The sequence below is a fragment of the Malurus melanocephalus genome, unplaced genomic scaffold (genome assembly GCF_030028575.1).
Source record: "Malurus melanocephalus ecotype Western Australia unplaced genomic scaffold, MMel_1.1 scaffold_449, whole genome shotgun sequence".
NCBI classification, from domain to species: Eukaryota; Metazoa; Chordata; class Aves; order Passeriformes; family Maluridae; genus Malurus; species Malurus melanocephalus.
The window spans coordinates 544,383-563,796 of NW_026623681.1; the positions used below are offsets into that span (position 1 = coordinate 544,383).

The 19,414-nt window shown below is 40.3% G+C and overlaps 1 protein-coding gene across 2 annotated transcripts in view; it reads left to right on the forward strand.

Annotated features, from left to right (window-relative positions):
- HDAC11 (histone deacetylase 11) overlaps window positions 1–14,468 on the forward strand; it is a 29,600-nt gene extending 15,132 nt beyond the window's left edge. For both annotated transcript variants that reach the window (XM_057380355.1, XM_057380356.1), the window contains exons 5-11: window positions 663–705; window positions 2,106–2,182; window positions 3,456–3,518; window positions 5,412–5,508; window positions 8,657–8,835; window positions 11,732–13,768; window positions 14,348–14,468. In XM_057380355.1, coding sequence (XP_057236338.1) covers window positions 663–705; window positions 2,106–2,182; window positions 3,456–3,518; window positions 5,412–5,508; window positions 8,657–8,835; window positions 11,732–11,974 — 702 coding nt within the window. In that variant the 3' untranslated portion in view covers window positions 11,975–13,768; window positions 14,348–14,468. The remainder of the gene's footprint in view (window positions 1–662; window positions 706–2,105; window positions 2,183–3,455; window positions 3,519–5,411; window positions 5,509–8,656; window positions 8,836–11,731; window positions 13,769–14,347) is intronic.
- Window positions 14,469–19,414: the final 4,946 nt, after the last annotated feature.

A 19,414-nucleotide genomic window follows, 5' to 3' on the forward strand; every position in this document is an offset into this window, starting at 1 on the left:
TTACTTTTAACAGAGCAGTTAAGGAATGCTGCACTTAAACACTTGTTTGACTCTTCCTGGCCAAAATAATCAGGCTTTTCAGTTAAAATTCCATCATTTAAGCCTTGTGTATCTCTTCTTTGTCTTTCCCTTCCCTGAATGTCATTTGAGTTCAAAGAAGAGATACAGGTACTGTTTTCCTGTACTGGAGGGGAAAAGATTGATAATACTTTATATCCTGCATGTTCTATCTTTTAAAAAATAAAAAGTCCCAGGACACTTCATACTGGAGCACTTGTCTGGCCCCACCCCTAGCTGGAAATATGGTTCTTTTATTTCTATGTTTCTAGTAGTTTAAGCTTCCATTCCTCCTATTTGTAAATGAGCAGGAGGGACATTGGGAACTTCTGTTTTTTACTGTTCCCAGCACTGCACTTTCCCTTTTCCAGTTGCCAGAGAAGGAAATACAGATGACATCACAAATATTCTTTGAGCTCCTTATGCTGAGGAGAGTTTTGTAAGGTTTGTACTCAGAGATCTGGTTCAGAATGACCTCCAGTGACAAAAGATCCAAAAATTCCACGAGCATGTTGGAATGCCAGGAGTGATTTGGGGTGGGAGCAGACATTGTTAAGTGTTGCCTGTTTCATTTGTGGAATTCCAACTGTGATTTTTTTTTTAAGGCAGGAAAACTTGCTGTGGATAGGGGCTGGGCCATCAATGTGGGTAAGTACAAACTTAGGGCATCAATGTTACCTACAATAGGGTGGGTAAAAGCATCTGATTTTCCTTTACATTATGTGTATTCTGTTTATTATAAAAGAAAGTGATGGTTATGTTTAACCAAAATCCACTCCAAAGTATTAAAAAAATGGACAAAATACATGGACAAAGTACAAAACAAATTTGTTTTCTCATTCACTATTGCAGTTTTATAATAAAATCCTTTTGGAAAGAAAAGGTAACTGAAATTTATGAATTACTTAGAAGGGAAAGTGGATGGAAGTAGTGGGAAAAAATGAGAAAAAACGTTTGGCGTGTTTCARTTAAATACTTGCTAACAAATTATAAAATAATGTTCATTATTCTTATCATCAGCTAATGTATATTTTATAATGGCTCAAAGGGATGGGTTGTACTGTGGAAGAGCAGAGCTGGACCAAGGAGTGTCTATTTTTGGCTGTGCAGTTTTTCCTGAAAAAGACTTGAATAGCCAGGTTATGAAGGATATAGTAAAAACATAAWTGTGTTCCTCTGCCCATAGCAAGTAGCAGTGCAGAGCCAGGAAACCACTGAAGCAAAATTTGTGTCATACCAGCCTTAGCTTATTGTTTTCATAGAGCTCATCAATTCTGGGATTTATCCTTTATTTCTTGCACCTGTCTCCTACAAAGTGAATATCTRTTATTAAAAACTGAATAGACATTAAAAGCAAACCCCAAAACCTGTCCTATCCTGATACATAGAATGAACTTGTTAAGTTTCTTGTTTAAATATGTCTAGTGGATTTCTCAGTAAAAAGGTTCTGATTTATTAAATGAAAAATATGTTCAGGGAGGGGGAGCTCTCAGTGCATTTTCCATTTAAAGCGTGTGTGTGTTTTCTGTTTTGAAGAGGGGCTCTTAATGTTTCTTTTGGTCTGAGTGTTTGTAGAAGTCAAAGGCGTGTGCAGATAATGACACCATATCCTTAGGGTTTTTTGGTTGATTTTCTTTTTTTATTTTTGGGTTTGGGTTTTTATGTGTAGTTGTGGGAGGGCTTTTTGTTTGTTTTTGCTTTGTTTTGGTTGTTTTGTTTGTAGGGTTTTTGTTGGATTTTTGGGAGGAGGTTGGTTGGGGTTTTTTGTTTGGGGTGATTTTTTGTTCTGTTTGGTTGGTTTGGGGTTTTTGTGGGTTTTTTTTGTGTTTTTTTTGTTTGGTTTTTTTTTTTTTTTTTTTTTTTTTTTTTGTTGGTTTGGTTTAATTTCTTTTTTGTAATATGTTTTTTGATGTTCAGCATGGAAAAGAAGTTTCCAGGTCCTTATAATGATGTTACTTGTGCCTGCCATATAAATAATCTCTCTCTTTGCAAAGCCCATCAATGTTTTTAGTACCTGACTTTTCACCCCTTTACCATTTTCCCATCAGGGGGTGGTTTTCATCACTGCTCCAGTGACAAAGGTGGAGGATTTTGTGCATATGCTGACATTACACTGGCTATTAAGGTAAGARCTACTCTTAAACCACTGTTTTGTGCTGTTTGTGCAAATGAAGGAAAAATCTACATAAATTCCTAGAAACTCATTTACATCCTAATAGGAGAAAATGAAGCTCCCTCCAGATGGGTAGGAGTAGGAATATGCAGAGTTGAGAAGTGGAAGGGAAGAGTTGCAGGGGTCAGAATTATCAGTGTAAATATGCACCAGTGTAATTGYATTGATAATGTTGTCTTGCAAAGCCCACCCCAAATCAAACCAATGGACTGTTAATATCCTCAGTGATAATTCTCCTGGCCTTGTAGGTGAAACTGGACAGYCCACCTGAGTTTAAGTGGTTACAGTCAAGACAAGTGCAGAGACAAAAATCCTCTCTCTGAATCAGGCGGCACCATACAGGGCTCAGATTGGTTCAGATTCATGAATAAAAATGTGAGTGACTCCAGAATAGTCACCAAATGGGAATGAATACATTTGGTATTTAGCTGTTGAATGGCTGAAGTAAGAGCCTTCTGCAATTAGGGCTTATTTTTATCAAATGAGCTATGGTATATTTGTATACTAGAATATTTATAAAGTATCAGTAATAATCAAACATTAAAGAGCTGTAATGATTGCAGCACACCATGTGACATAACATCCTAATTTCTGTAGGTGGTAAATTGCAGGAAAATAATCCACAGTGTTCTTTTTTCACCTACCATTAAAATACAGATTGAGAAATTATAGTGGGTGACAGGTATTACAAAATGTTTGGGTTTTTCCACGTCTATATTAAAGACAGTAGCTTAGCAAAGTTAAGACTCCAAGAAGTAAAAAAACGTCTTTTTCTTCCCAGACAGAATGAGAAATGAATTCTCACTAAAAGTGAGAGTCACTAAAAGTGGCTCTAAAGCGTGCAATCCTTAAGGCAGCTTTTCCTAAATAGTGAATTTTAGGCTTTTGCAGCTTTTTTGAACGCTGTCACTGGTCCCACTCCAGCCTCTGACAGTACCAGTGCCACCATCARCTCTGATCCTTGGGTGGGCCTGGTCTCTCGGTTTTATCTGGTGGAAATRTACAGGGATTTTATTTTAACAAAAAATATCTACTTATATCAAATCATGAGATGTGTAATTAAATGTATGAGAATAATGTCTCGGTTTATTTGGTGACTGAAACAAATAGATACAGCCTACATTCAAATTACTACAGTCATGTACTGTGCAATCTTGGAGTCTCCAGTTCAGTTTGTCACCTGACTTCATCAATTTCTCCATGTTTTCCTTGCTTATGTATCCAGTTCTTATTTGAGAGAGTACAAGGAGTGTCCAGAGCCACAATTATTGATCTGGATGCCCATCAGGTGAGTAGTTTACATGTATTSAGTGGTGCTGATGTTTTACTTGAAATACAAGTGTATGATAAATACCCTTTTCTTAATACGAGTATAAACTCACAGAATACAGAGTTAATCAGAGATTATGAAAACTGTGCAGAGTTGATTGTTGGATTGTTTTATGGTCCAAAAGGCTCTTAAKCCAGTTTAATAAAGTTAACCTGAGTTGCAGCTCCATCATGTGGCTACATRTAAAAACATTGCTGTGCTGCACTCACAGTCTCTGGGGATGAGAACCAAGGATCTCTCCAGACTCARTTCCAACTAGTTCAGAACACTGGTCACTGCAGCAGCCTCTGCAGGGGAGTGATCTGACCTTCAGGGGTTTCATTTTAAGCTTGACTTCAGGCAAATGGAGTAAAGGATACATCCCTCTTCATCTGGTGAAGTGATTTACTGTTGGTACTGAGACCAAATCTCAGCTTTGGTGGGATTTGCAAAATCAGTCCTGAAAGAATGGAAATGGTATTTTTAGAAAAGCAGGTAATGTGCCAAGGTGATGTCCAACCTGAGGCATTTTCAGGTAATTTTTTATATGTAAAGAAATAATTTTATATAGTTCTGTAGCACTGAGGATGCCTAGTGGCTGTAAGTTTTTCATCTTCTTTCGTTTCTATTATCTGTGTCCTAAAATTRCCATAACAGGACATAGATTATGCAATAGAAAGTTGTTTTTTGTTCAGGTTCTCTTCAGCCTCTCTGTCAAGGTGTGGATTTGTTTTGTGCTATATGGGAATGGTTGGTTTGTTTGGTTTTGAAAAATTCTTGGAATGTATTTTGGTTTTCAGATGTGCTGGTAGTGTCAGTGTGCACATTAAATCMCCTCTTGTTTCCTTTCTTTGGGGGACGAGAGGTGTGTGAAGTAGCRCAGCAGATCCTGTTTAAGGATGCAGATATTCTCATCTCGTCACTATGCCAATTCTTAGTGCAGTGGTGAGTTTCACCTTTCATAAGGAAATGGTTCCCCCAGAGGCTTTCATATTCCTAGGCTTGTGTGCATGAACTGTTTATTTGTGGACCAAAGATGCTGAAGAAATAGAGTTGCCATTTTTTTAGCATAAAAACTGAATTACAGCAGATATATATATGGAAATGCCTGTTTCTGTAGTATAAATGAAATTCAGGGGACAGGATTGTGGTCCTGTATGATACACTGATTTAAACAAAATGATCTTGGTGATTGCTGTGGTAAAATGATTTTTATATTAATGAAGAAAATCTCAAGTGAGAGCCAAAATAATAGTATTTAAATTCAGAAATGTGGAGGGGGAACGATWTAAAATCTGAGTTTTCTCTTGAGCATCCCTCTCTACACCCAGTACAATTTTTTGTCAGGAATTTCTGGTGTTAAATTGTTGGGTCTTTAGTGTATGTAATTTTTCCAGGGATTATTTATCTCACCCAGGCTTGAGTTATCTGAAGAGCTGTAGTCTGCTTTATTTATTCATTAATYCTTACATAAGAATACTCAGTATCCCTGCAGCAGTTGAAAACGACCTTTTCTTGCACAGTTGAAAGATGATGGATCTGTTTAGTGGTCACAGTTGCCTTTGTGATGCTGCTGAGGACAATTAGCTTCTCATTTTTGCTTATTTTCTTACATGTGTAATAAGATCTATGCTAATTAACCTTCACAGAGATACAAGGATTTTGTTTATGGTAATACCTGCAGTCTTCAGACTGATACTGTCAAATCCCTCAAAACTCCACACCTCAAAATAACCTCCAAGGCTATAAATACAAGAATGACACAGGAGTTCTGAATATTAGAACTTTTGTAGTGTTAATTACTCTAGAATTTGCAGTGTATTTAATTCTGTGTTGGCATGCTAGGAATAGCTAACTGTAAATTTCCTTCAGGGAAATGGCCATGAGAGGGACTTTATGGATGATCCTCGGGTTTATATTATGGATGCGTACAATAGATATATTTATCCAGGGGATGGTTTTGCTAAACGTGAGTATAATTGAAATTCATCTTCCCAAATGTATGAGACCTACTGTGTTGTTACATGACTTCTTTATTTGCTACAAAGCTTCCTTGCAATAAGGTTAATTAGTTTTTTTTTTTTTCCTTCTCAAATTTCACATCATTTTCACTGATCACTGTGATATATCACAATGGTGTTAATGCTGTGGTGTTTTCCCTCACTTCCTGACTGCCTTTCTGGAGTTCAGGGTGTGGTTGGTGTTSGGTGGATGCTGTCAGCAGTCCATTCCGAAACCTGTGCCACATTTGGAGGAGTGAGTTGAATAATCCTTTTATTTAAGAGAGTTGTTAGAACTTCATCTTTCCCTTACRTAACATTTATGAGAGAACTCATCAAGGATTAGCTGATACTGTGCAAAAGGATTTTGTGTTCTTTTGAAAGTTTAAGTTATAACATATTCATGTGTTGCCAGTAGACCCCGTTTGATAATTGTGTAGGAAACAAAGCTGCATCTGAATGYGACACGAGGTGGGAAGCAAAGGAAGCCTTGGAACAGAGTCATAGAAYTTAAGGCTGGAAAAGCCCTCTGAGGTTGAGTCCAGCCATTCCTCCAGCACTGCCAGCACTGACCCGTGTCCCCAAGTGTCACATTCACACTGTTAAATCCCTGCAGGGGTGGGGACTYCCCCCTTCCTTGTCATACCCACGTTAAGAGCTGGTGCTTGATTCATTTGGGTTGTGGTTTGTTTATCCCTGCTGTGATATGGCTATTGTGTCTTGTGACCTGCCACAATTAATTAGTGGGGCTTTGATAATGGTTAAATTGGAATGCAAAAGCCCCAAGTTTATTTAATTTTTGATTCTGTTAACACTGTCATTTATTTTGGGCTTAATGTGTTCACTGAGTCAGGGGTTGCTGGGGGAGTTGTTCWGCTCTTGGATTCCTTCAGAGATGCTGTCATTCTGAAAAACCTACTTCATTTGGATTCGTGACAAGAATTAGGTGCAGTGCATTGCTTTGCTGTCTTTTGACTAAAGATTTTGAGAATTGTCATATTTCAAGGTATTAAATAAAAAAGTGATCATTTAAAGCGCACTATGTCTGGAGGCAGACAAATGGGAAACAAATGTGGGGGTTTATTTCCTCCAAGAAAAGCATCCTTTTGTTCATATATCACATGGCAATATTTGAACAGATGATTAAGGCCAAAACAGAGTCAGTCCTTGTTASCAAATCTGAGCCACTGAGCTGCAGTACCACACTGAATASCAGCATTCCCTYTCTGCAGATGAAGGATGAGGTGCAKGAGGCTGGGCCAGAGCCATGTGAATATGTAGTTCCTTGCAGTTTGCATAAGAATGTCTAAATAGGATTTTTGTGGCTAAATCCCTTAAACCCTTCCTGCTAGGTGACCAGGCATAGATGGGATCACAGAGGGAATCTCTTTGAAGAGGCTAGAGGCTTGAACATGAGAGTTTGAATCCCTAGGGTAAGCTCCAACTGATCACTGTCATCTTGGACCTCCTGCCCGTTTTGTCCATGTTTTATTGCAGGAACTTCTTCTGCACGTTTTTTTGCCCCATGCACTTCATTAAGGAAGGGCAAAAAGGGAGCAGCTCACCTTGCAAAAGCACATTGAGTCCCTCKGGGGAAGCAGTGTGGAATTGCACAAGCTTAGAAGGAGAAAGGACAGACAAGAAGTAGGACTAGTTTAGTGAAGGGTGAGCTGGAAAGGCTGACAGCTGAACCTCTGAGTTCAGGCCTGAGGAAGCCTCATTCCTGGTCTGAGCAGCATTTACAGAGCTGAGAAATCTCACTGATAAGCAGGTGGACCAAAGGCCACCAGCACATGCAAAGGCTGTGTTCATTGCACCCTACAGCCCCATCCCACTGTCCCTCTATGCTCCCAGATCTGGGTGAGGACTGAACCCTGCAGTTCCTTGGTTGTAGTGAGGGCAAGACACAGAATCCTGTTCACAGTCTCTCAGCTTCTTCATGTTTCATCACAACAATACCTGTCTGTCYTCATGTGCTCCCTCCTCTGGAGCTCCATCCATTCAGCAGATTCCTTACCCYCAGGAGGCTTACCCTGTGCAGACTTACAGGAACTTTCCTATAACAATAGGAAAAKAATTCAGGAAAATACCATAAAAAGAGAAAAATCTTTGAAACTAATGTTGATGCAATATAAAATAACAGAATGAAAAAGAAAAGCTTTACTGATGGTGAACAAGGATGGAAGGCAGAACAAAAGGCAGCAATCACAGGAGTAATTAAATGTCATTCAGTGTGAATGTATTCTTGCACACATGGTGAGGGCTGAATCAGTGTTTAAAATGTAAGACTCCACATCATTTAACTCAAGGCAGAGGGTGTGGAGAGGCAGAAGTCATACCTTGGAACAGCTCTGACATRGATTTGATTAATTCAGATGGAGAGSCATACATCCCTCCATAAAAGCACCCCAAACTCGGCTGCATAACCTTGGGTTTCTCTCCTTTACCTTCTCAGCCTTCATTTTCTATGTCTATTGCTTTATTAGAAGCATTAGAAATAATTTGATTTAAATTAAGAATTGGTATTTGCTCTTCTGGTAGAATTACAGGGTAAGAACATTAAATTGAAAATGCTTGGGGCAAAGCTGAATCTTGTTAYACATTCATAAAGCAATTCACATAAATTCATGATCCCTTGCTGTGAAGTTTTGAGTGTTGTGATAAAAATAAAACATCTTCATAATTTCTCAGTGATATTTATCTTGTTTTTTCCACCAGCTGTTTYCTCTGCAATAGCAGTTCAGTGTTTTCTTTGCCTTATGCTTTATTTAGGTTACTTTTAAGTTAATRATTTTCTTTATGATTTCTCTGTTGATGGGTGACTGGACTTGTAGATCAGCTGTCTTTCAGTAACATTTTCCATTTRCATCTCRGATTTTTTTTTTCCCTGCATCTAATTTTCTCTTTTCAATGGGATTTTTTCAAGGTCATTATGCTTTAYATTTGCTTGGAAAACAAGTAGTTGAATAATTTTCTTTAATTCAAGGTTTTGTGAAAATGCAGTGTATTGAGAGAGCTTCCAGAAATGTAATTTTTTTGCTTGCTTACCTAAATTGTGCATTTTCTTTCAAAGCAATGCTTTATTTATTGAGCAGTGCTTGGTTTGTTTTCCCTCAGGTGCCATAAAACGCAAAGTGGAATTGGAGTGGGGCACAGAGGACACAGAGTACCTGCAGAAGGTCCACACTCATGTGGAAGGAGCCTTGAACGAATTCAAACCTGACGTCATTGTTTACAACGCTGGCACAGACATTCTGGATGGGGATCCCTTGGGAGGACTGGCCATTTCYCCCCAGGTTTGTGTGAGCCTTGCTGCTCCCTGGGGCTGCAGCCTCAAGGGAAGGGCCACAGTGTCCTCACTCAGATCCAGCTCCCTTGCTTTTTTACCCTTCCTTTTCTTGCTTCTTCCTGGTGCCTGTTCCAGTATCATTCATMTTCTCTCTAAAATACACTGATTTCCAACACCCCGTAATCAGAGAGGGTACTGCATTTTCACACTTCACCTGACTTGTATTTTCCCTGCTTGGTTTGTTTGTTTCTTCCCTCATATGACCAATTTTGCAATGTATTTCTTTTGTCATCTGCCTCCAGTGTGTATCTCACACTTAATTTCCTCTGTAGCACTCCCAGCTGTTTTAAACTATCCTTGTGGTTCTAACAGTTGTATGCATCCTGGCTCTCTTCTTGGAAAAKATCTGTTCATTTGCTTTTTCTTGTTTCTTTTCTTCACAGATATAATTTACTTTTTCTCCCAGTTGGGTAACAGACTCAAATTTTGGTTATTCTGTAAGAAGGCTTCACCTTTCAGGTGTAACCGGTCTGTTTTTCTTAAAATAAACAAAAATTTACAGTTCTCTTATTTCTTTCGTGGGTTTTAGTGATTCCTTCTCTCACAGTTCCTGTGTGCTGTCTTGCACCAGTTTCACCCTGTGGTCTCTTTAGTAGCCACCATTTCAATGATGAAAAGAGCTTGCTTGAATTGTGAGCTCTGATTCCCCTGTCATCAAGCCACCACTTGATCTGTTCAGTTTTCATTCTCTTCAGTTCTCTTACGTGAAGGAAGAGCTGAAAGGCTTGGACTTGCTTGGTTGGGACCTTGGAGAAGAGATGGCCTGAGGTGCAAGGTCTGCTTTGGTGAAGCAAAGCCCTCTGGAGAGCAGTGGCCACCACAGGAAGCATCAGCTTGTTCATAGGTGGAGGATACTTTGAGATTTGCATTTAAAACAATTCAAACTTCTGCATTTGAAGAAGGAACAGTGTTAACTGCCAAGAAAAGCGAATTGCTGCAGCTTGCTGGGTGCTTTGTAGACAATGKAAGGATGGGGAAAGAAGGTGAAGCAGCTTCCCTGGCCACATGGAGAGGTGGAAGGCAGAGGGTGCCATTTCTCTGTGCAGCTGGAGGGRGAAGAGGTTTCTGCAGCTCAGGCCTTTGGTATCTGCACTGKGGGCAGGGTTCTTGTCTCTGGAGTGAATGTGTGAAGGTTTGAAATCCCAGTGCTGCAAAGGCATCATGCCTGAATAGCCCAGCTCTCCAAAGTTCCTTAGTCCAGTCTTCTGTTCTTCACCTGAAGATAGCATTTGTGTTTTAAGCTCTTGTTACAGAATTAGGCTCCTCAGAGTGCTCTGAGTGATAGCTTGCTGGTGCCTGAGGCTGTAGAAAAACCTGAAGTGCATCAGCTGAGTCCRTATTCCCTTTGTTTGGAGAGGGAGCAATGCCAGGCTGTTGTTTTCCACAGAAATGTGGGAGTAAGCCCGTGTTTTCCCTCAGTTCCTCCAGGCTCCCACTGGAGCTGCCAGAGCAGTGGTGGATGCCAGTTCCATGTGGGATAATAGTGGGCCACCCACTGCTGGGTCCCCATGGCCCTACAGCTCCTTCTGTARTTCTGTTGCTTCCTTTAAGGATCATAGAATTCTGCAGTTTCCTTTGTTTTACTGTTCATTTGTTATTCCTGGTTCTTTCACAGGGCTGTGTCAAACTGTGCAATGAACAATACTCTTGTGTGGTTTTACAAGATACTTTTTTCTGCTACATTTTTATTTTATTCTTTACCATCTGTTTGTGGTCTAATTAATGGCAGGGTTTTATTTCTTGATGTACTTACACTCTTCCTTTAACCAGCCTGAGCAGTGCCTGTTAATTTTGAAACACTTTTGCTGCTGCTTCCTTAATTTTTGATATTATTGCATTGTGATGCCTTTTCCTTTCTCCAGCTTTGCGCTTATTTTAGTTCTGTGCTGTCCATTGCAAGCTAACCATTGTCAATTGTGTTGCTAGTTTTTTTGTTTGCTTTGGGGTTTTTTTTCTGATTTGTAATGAATTACGTCTATCTGGATCTCTCTGTTTTTACAAAAGTAGATTTAAATTCTGTTCCCACTWATTTCTGAAGTTGTTTTTCCCCCACATGTGCTGATTTGAAATCCAGAAGATTCACACTGCTGTTGTCTGGGTTCAGTGGCAGTACAGCACCTCTTGGTCAATCTTCATTTTTTAGTTCCAAAGCCTTCTCTTAGTAAGAAATTACTTAGCATTTGTTTTCTTTTTATGGATTTACCATTGCTTGCATACTGCAACTCCCCTGTTTAGCCATGGATTCTTCTAGCATTAACTACAGGCTCTTATTAAGGAAACTGTGACTTAAAATTCTACCAGTGATTGGGAATGTGTAAAATTTGATTTGAATTGTGGGTTCTTCCGTAGGATTGTGAAATCTTGATTGAGTTACTAAACTTTTGTCAGAGAGTGCTGTGCAAGTTGAGCACAAACTAAAGCACTTTGAATTCAGTTTTTCCTAATCTCAATTCCTCACCTGGGAAATAGGGTGAACACTTGTAAAATTTGCAGTCAGTTTAGACTTTATGTCCTTTGAGCAGGAATTCTTGTAGGAATTTGTACTAAAGACTTTTATCTGCTGTGTCCTCTAAAACAAGTCAAGGATACTTGATTTGCTGGGGCTTTGTGGGGCTGGTGGGTGTGATTGGAGATTTTTAACGATTATGCATGTAAACCAGCTAACAGGACTTCTAAATGAATTTTTAATTGCAACTGTAAAATGTATTGGATGTTTGATAAGTGTTTAAGCCTTTCTATAAATCCATAAAGTTAGATTATAAGTTACTGTAAATCCATAAAGCACAGGTTAGAACTGAAGTATGCTGTTGCTAACCCTTTTTTCCCCTGTGGTGGCTTTGCAGGGCATTGTGAAGAGAGATGAGCTGGTGTTCAAGGCTGCGCGGAGCCGCAGGATCCCCATCCTGATGGTGACGTCGGGCGGGTACCAGAAGAGAACAGCGCGGATCATCGCCGACTCCATCCTCAACCTGCACAGCCTGGGGCTGCTGGACAAGGAGAGGGCAGCCTGTGCACTTGGCAGCTCCAGCGTGGATCAGATGATCAGAGACTCTGCTAAAGACTTCAGCAACTTGTCCCTGCAGTGACGAGCCATTAAATGTTAGTGAGGTAACCCAGAGACAATACACTCACACAGCAACTGTGTCTGACTCCTGAATTTATCTYCAGCTAAGGCAACACATCCTTTTAAGCTAATTGAGATATGCACTCAAGGGTACTGTCTTTGTGTCTAATATTGCTGTAGAAAGCTTCATTTGCTTCTCTGATAGATATGGGGGGGTCTGTTATGCTGAAAGAATTATGCAGTTGGTATCCAAAGACTGTCCAGCCCTGTTTCAGATGGTGCAACATGGTCTGAGGTGGGAGAAATAGGGACTAAAGCTACTGTTTCATGGGGTTTTTWAAATACTGATTTTATTTATTGCTTTTTAAATTGAAATAATGKTATAAAACGAGTTCTGTGCAGACATCAACTGTTAGTTTAACACTAAAGGGAAGTGCAATACTGTAAAAGCCAGGGCAGTTTGTTTRTGGCTTTGAAGCCATGGACAGTTAGTAGGAAAGTTTGTCAAGTCATAGTTTATTCCTGTTGTCGATAGTGACTTAAATCTTGCTCATAAACACCTTGTGAAATAGAATATGATCCAYTGGTAATGGTGAGCCCTTATGGCACCATCCTTGCAAATGGAGCCATAAGGGCTCACCATGACCAGTCTGGTGTTTGAAACAAGCTCTGCATGTGACAGGCARTAGTTCCTGTGCATTGTAACTCACAGATAAAGAAACTGCAGTCAAATGAAAGCTRTCTTAGGCTTCTGAACAGCCTTGCAGAAAAACTATGTAGAAGTATAGGCTATCTTATTATTGCCAGCTTGTCATGTATAAAACAGTGAGGAGTACATTTAGATCATTTTTCCCTAACTAGTGCTGCGTTTTTCATTTGCTCAGAGRGTAATAATGGTACTTCTAGTGCAGTCATAGTTGGTAACCAAATCCATCATTATTGTTCATCTAGGAATACWGTGACATTTCTACATTAAGGTCATKTGCTAACTTTATATGGAACTTCTGGGAGGATTTGGGAACAAAACTGTATTCAAAGCAAATTGAGTTGCACTACTTGTAAAGTTTGGCTTTGTTCAAGTTGATATATTTTGCTTTAGGTACTGTTTGTAGCAGTGGGCTGTAAATGTACTAAACTGTATATTTTGCAAGAGCTTTTATAACTCTCAAGTATTTACTGATTTGTACTACAGGTTTTATGTTGTGTTTAAGTTACTCCTTCACAGGAAGCCTCCACTAGGATTTACCTTGTAGTAGAGTTGTTGTGTAAGCTACTTAAGGAATGTTTAATTATAATACTTACCTCATTTAGTGTTCATGTYTAGATCATGGTGTTTGTCAATTGTAGGAGTTATACAATTGCTATAAATACCTGCTTTAAACCAGATCTGACCTATTGCACTAAGCTTGAGTTACTACACTGGGATTAAAGAGYACTTTTAAATTTCTTACTAGAAGGACCATCAGAGTATGACTAATGTTGAGATTTATTTTTTCTATACTGTCTGACGTTAATGAAAGATGTTGTTATTCTTTCATATRATTTTTATAAAATTCTAGATGACATTTCTATGAACTAAACCCCCATCACAGCACCATATGGTCTTTCCCCAAACATTTGCTGTTTGTGTTAACATGTTTCTATAATTTTCCCTCAGTGGAGATTAAAATTATGTTGAACAATGCTGACTGACTATTCTTATCACTTTGCATGGCTCTTGGCTGTCAAAAAGTTTGACTGAAACAGCTTCTTCAAAAGACAAGAAGATGTACTTTTCATACTTAAAATGTGGCTGAAGCTGCAGTGAGTCTCAAGGGTGAGTAGTACAAGTCAACAGCTTCTCTTGAGAGTTCAGGGGTGACTCCTTAAAGAGAGCTTGCAAGTGTTGTGTCTAAATACTTTTAAAGATGTCATTATAAAGGGTTAAAGTCCCTGTCCAATTCAAAGTTCTGTTTAATTACCTGTATTGTAAATACTACTCTAAATATTTTAGTTTTACAGGTGTCAAACTGATAACTAAGCTTCTGATGAGGCTGCAGTAGTTTTAGAGGCTTTCTATAAATCAGTGTCTTTTCAGAGAGCTGAGTGTTTTCAGCAGAGCCTGCAGGCTGTCAGCCTCACCTGTGAAACTTCTGATGAGCAACAGACACACTGACTGCACCTCGGTGTTTGTTGTAAAGTTACAACTGGAAAACACACCACTCCTTCATATTTTTCAGAATTTTCATTAGTGTAATATTTGACATTGTTGCTTAAACYGAAAGATTGGTTTCTACATGTTAAGAGACTAGTCCAAGGTAAATGTGTGCWGTTGTTCAAAAAGAGGTGGTGAAACTCTTTGGAAGTTGAATTTAGACCACAAATATGATGTCATAATTAACAGACTTCTCATTAGGCAAACTTGGCTGAAAATTTCATCATGGGAGCCTTCCTGTGACCTACCACCATCARAATGCATAGCTTTGACCAAAACTTATGTAGAATGCAAGCATCTGGGTGAGGCTGCTAGGAGAATGCCATGGAGCCACAAAAACATGGAGGTGAGAGGGTTCTGGGTTTTGTTTTTAAGTTGCAGTTGTAATGATTAAACCCTCCTGCAACAGGAAGGAGTGTTCAAAACTGATGCCTTAACTTTGCACCAAAACTGCCTTGAAGAAAGACCTGGTAGGTTTTGTCTTTGATAATAAGACACCAGATTTGACTCAAATTACTTGAGAAAGARACAGTGAGGATTTTTAATAATTTATGTTTAACACACAAACATGCATTTCTTGCTTGGCATCCCTTTGTGAAATTTATTTACAAAACTAACCAAGGAGTTGGGTGTTTTCATCTGTTTGATTTCACAGTTGGCACATTGAGCTCCAGCTCCMCTTGCCTATCAGACAGTCAACACCCAGCTTAGAACTGGCACTAAACCCACTGGATGTTGTTGTCAGAGTTCTGCATTGACTGAATTTGTCTTTGGATGGTGATGCCCATCTCGTTCCCACTGAAGCTATGACCTGTTTGTTTGGTTGCTTTTTAACACCCTGCACTGTCAAGCCTCAGATTTGTATCATGAATACAAGAATATGAGATATACTGGAGTCAGTTGTGATTTTAAAAAAGAAGAGATCACAAAAATTGATTGGTAGAGAGCTTATTGTGTGGAAATTGTGCTTGAATCAGGTGAATAATGTATGTCCCTGCTCTCAGGTTCCCTCACTGCTCCTTGTCACAGCTTGGGTAACCCAGTGACCCTGAAATCATTCCYTGGTACCTTCTGGTTCTGCCCCCAAAGTTCAGCACTGCTTCTGCCTCCTGCACACACAAGGCACATGATTCTCCTCAGTGCTGGCTGCATGTGGGTTCTCGTGGTCTGTGCAGGGACATGCAGGAATTTCTTGTGCTGTACAGATGRTGATGTACAGTTGTGTCCTACAAGCTCTCTGGGGAGAGCATTCTCTCACAAACGCAGAAGTTTTGGAGTTAGTAATCTTAGACTGACTCCTTACTTGGCTGCCAGGAGCTTGCTGAGTTCTCAGCTATGGGCTCCAGGATCTTGGTGTTGTGTGCTGTGTTTTGGAATAATTCAAAACAGCCTTCCAAGGAAACAGCAGTCCCCTGGTGAAGAAGTTGTTTTATTTGCTCTCTTTTCCCAGTGGAAGATGATCTCCCTCATAACACAGCTCTGGAATGCAGAGTCAGCAGAAATCACAGAATCCCTGAGTGGTTTGGGTTAGAGGGACCTTGAAGCCCATCCAGTCCCATCCCCTGCCATGGCAGGGACACCTTCCACTGCCCCAGGGTTCTCCAAGCCCCATCCAGCCTGGCCTTGGACACTGCCAGGGATCCAGGGGCAGCCACAGCTTCTCTGGGTGCCCAAGGGCCTGATCCCAAGCAATGCTGTGTCATGAACTTAGCACAGGTTGTGTATTTCCAGCCACCCCAAGGAAAGCTTGCACATCATAAACTGGTGGGATTGTCAGRTTTTCAGCCTTTGCTTGATCCTGAGACTTTTGGCAATCTCTTAGATGAACACTGAGAGGGAAATCTAACTTCTTTCTCTTGGCCCTCTGTGCAGGGCATTTTGCTATAGCCAAACACTGGTTACTGAAGAGGAATAGAATTAATTCCTTCTGAAAAGAGGTGATGTTTTCGTAGGCTGTTTGGTAGCCTGTCTGAAGGACAGGCCAGATTGTCTCCTGGTCTTACCATGGCAATGAGAACAGGATTTGCTGTGTGCAAGTATGGTCCTGACCTGGCAATGGTCCTTGGGACAAAGCAAGTAATTCCTGCCCTACTTCCCTGCAGCGTTTGGAATGTGCAGTAATGCTGTGCCCTGCAYATGGTACAGATCTCCTGAAACTAAATTCACCATTTGTGGCAAGGCAGAAATGCCCTTTGATGGCTTAGGCACAGGACATGGTTGTGGTGAGGCTGTGGTTCTGACTGACCCACCTGGATCAGCTCCAGTCTCCCTCCCAACAGCTCACCTGAGGAGGAACTTCTGGTTGCAGCTGAACTAATACAGAAATCATGGAACAACTTGTATCACCAGTCCTGCAGTATTGTATTTGCCAGTGCAATGGTCTGTGGAGACACAGCACACTTCCATAAATCACTTCTTCCTTCAAAAGTAGTAATACAGGTAATAAACTCTTTGCTCTCAGATACAAGGCTGTAGTTATATATATCACTAATAAGTTCCCAACTCTTTGTTTTATTTTGCAGTTAAGGGTAGACATTCTTTGAGCTTGACTGGAACTGATTATCTTTGTTCTGGAAATGCATGCTTGATTTGTGTAAAAAAAGATGAGAAAAGAAAAAAAAGTGTGTTAAAGACTGACCTTAAAGTATGTATTTTTTCTTTATAGCCTCTAAAATGCAGTCCTTAGTAGAGCTGTAACAGATTGCAGTGCTCTGTAMCAGCAAAGAGATGTCCTGTCCTTTTCACATTTGGCACTAGAAAGATTTTAATTAATCCTCTCAGCCAAAAGCTTRTCTCTTGATCTGTGACTATTTATTGTTGCTCTTGTATTTGCCACAGGTACAGAACAGGGCAAAACAGACATAAAATCTATTTAGCTGTGTAACAGGGGTGAGACAAGGAAACTGCAGATTGCCTAAACAAAAAGCTGTGGCCAGGAGGAGGCTTTCTGCATTTGGGATGGATCAGGTGGAATGTTCCCCCGCACCAGGGTGCGTGTCAGCACATTCTCCTGCTGCTTCATGTATTGTCTGCAGCTCTTTCAGGCATTGCTGATTTCCTGTGGCAGCTGAATGGTGCTGAGTTGCACTGAGGACATCCTGCTTTTTGATAGCTTGGGCCCTGTTTRGCACAGGAGCTTTCAGAGCTGGCTCTGTGTGTTCACCTGAGGTGGGAGTGAGGGCAGGTGGACACAGCAAATCCTGTTCCCAGTTGGAGTTAAGGATAAGCTGCTCAGTGGGGCCCTGGGATGTGATTGCTGCCTGAGCAGCAGTAATTGCCAATAGCTTGTTCAAGAATGGAAACAGATTTTTGTTTGTTTCTTTTGTGAATAAAACAAGCTGACAAATATCAGAAGTAGGTGGGAGGGGCTTTTTGTGTGTGTGTGTGTGTGTGTGTGTGTGTGTGAGTGTGGGTTGTCCAAAAACTGATGTCTGATTGTTCTTGATTTCAAGATGTTATGATTGTCTTGGAGTATTACTGAAAATGAGGTGAGTTAGTCTTTGCCAAGGCTACACCCTGTGGTGCCCATGGAAGTGCAGAGAAATGGAAAGCAGAGGGGAGGGCAGATCACTCCCAGCTCCAGGATCCCATGGTTTGTCTCAGCAGAGACCTGTCAGGATCCTCCATGGCCTGTCAGGATGGGAAGAGCCTTGCTTGGTGCTCTGTGGACAAAAGGAACAGGGTGAAGTCCTGAAGCAGGTAACTATGTCTAGAGATTCTACTTCCTATTTAGTAATTTCTTCCAGAACAGTTGCAATATAATTATTTGAATGTTATGAGATTCAAGTGCTCTTTAAAAGCAGAGAAGGGTTTTAAAAATGGCACCACAAGCACTGGGCACAGCTCAGGGACATCCAGCAGAGCTTGAGCCCAGGCTGCAGCTCCAGGAGTGGGGAGCAGCTCCAGCTGCAGTACCCAGGGAAGGCTGAATGGGAATCAGAATGTGGAACTGAACTCACCAGCAAACACCTCATCTGTGTGGTCAGACAGCCCTGGGAGATGTCACCATACACTGGTTATCACCATCCCAACTGAGTTCATAACAATCCCCAAAAAYACAGCTGCAGGAGGTGCTGAGGCCACTGGAAATTGCAAACAGAAATATTGATGAAATCAGCTTTTTCTGGATGGATTCTTTCACCTGCACGGTGTGCTATCTCCAAAATGAATTCTGAGCTTAGTGTTCTTCATCTTGGCCACTGTTTTGCAAAGTGGCCTTGTTTTAATAAAAACAAATGARCCCCCAAACTTCTAGGCAACTTTATATTATCAGGGTTAAATGCATCACAGGAACTTTTCTTGAAGGATTTTTACTTAGGCATGCAATTTCATAATGCACTTTAAGCTGTTGAGAGTATGGTAAGATCAGAGAACAAAAAAAACAGAAATTAGAGGTACTCCCAGCTCAATGAAATGTCCTGTAATGGGACTGAAAAGGCAGAGTAGAGCTTGGTATCACAGTAGAATTGGCAACCAGTGAGTACCAAAAATCAAAGAATTATTTTAGGTGAAAAAATAAACAAGATTTTTGTAAAAAGAAAGAAGTCTGAGAAGAGACAAACTTGGGCTTTCATTCTTTCTGTATGCAAATAAGGCTGATATTTAGTCTTTTTTTTCCTGATGCCACAAAGGTGCAATTTTGGAGTGGAAGCTGTAGAAAAAGAGCTGTGTGTTGATTTTTGGAGGGAAAATCACCCCACATTTTCTTCCAGTTCTTTCCTACGAATACTGAGATCTGAACACATCAAATTTTAGTGAAGTATTTCTTTCCTCTACCTCCAATAATTAATAGACAGGCCAGCCAATGGATCTGAACAAACTCACCTTGTGATTTCTTGTATTTACTCTTGACAGTGTTGGGAAGCTTTGGGAGGCCCCGGTGAATAGTTCTTTTTAATGTTTTATTTGGTGGTGGTGGTTTTTTTTTTTTGTTTGTTTTGTTTTGTTTTTGGGGTTTTTTATGTTATGTTTTTAATGCTGTTTGCAAGTGGGTAACGCCTGGAGTTTTCCAGACTTGGCTCTTTCACTGATTTGTAGAATAGATATAATTTTACAAAATAGCACACCAGAAAAATCAGTACAATATGAAGTGTCTGCACCTTTCTCTTCTTTTAAAGCACTTGAATCTCCTAATGTTCAAATAATTACATTACAACTGTTCTGGAAGAAATTGCTAAAAAGGAAGTAGAATCTCCAAACAGTTAYCTGCTTTCAGGCAGGAGGTTCTGTATTTTCTCTGGCCTGTGTTCATTTGCTCTCTGGGGAGCA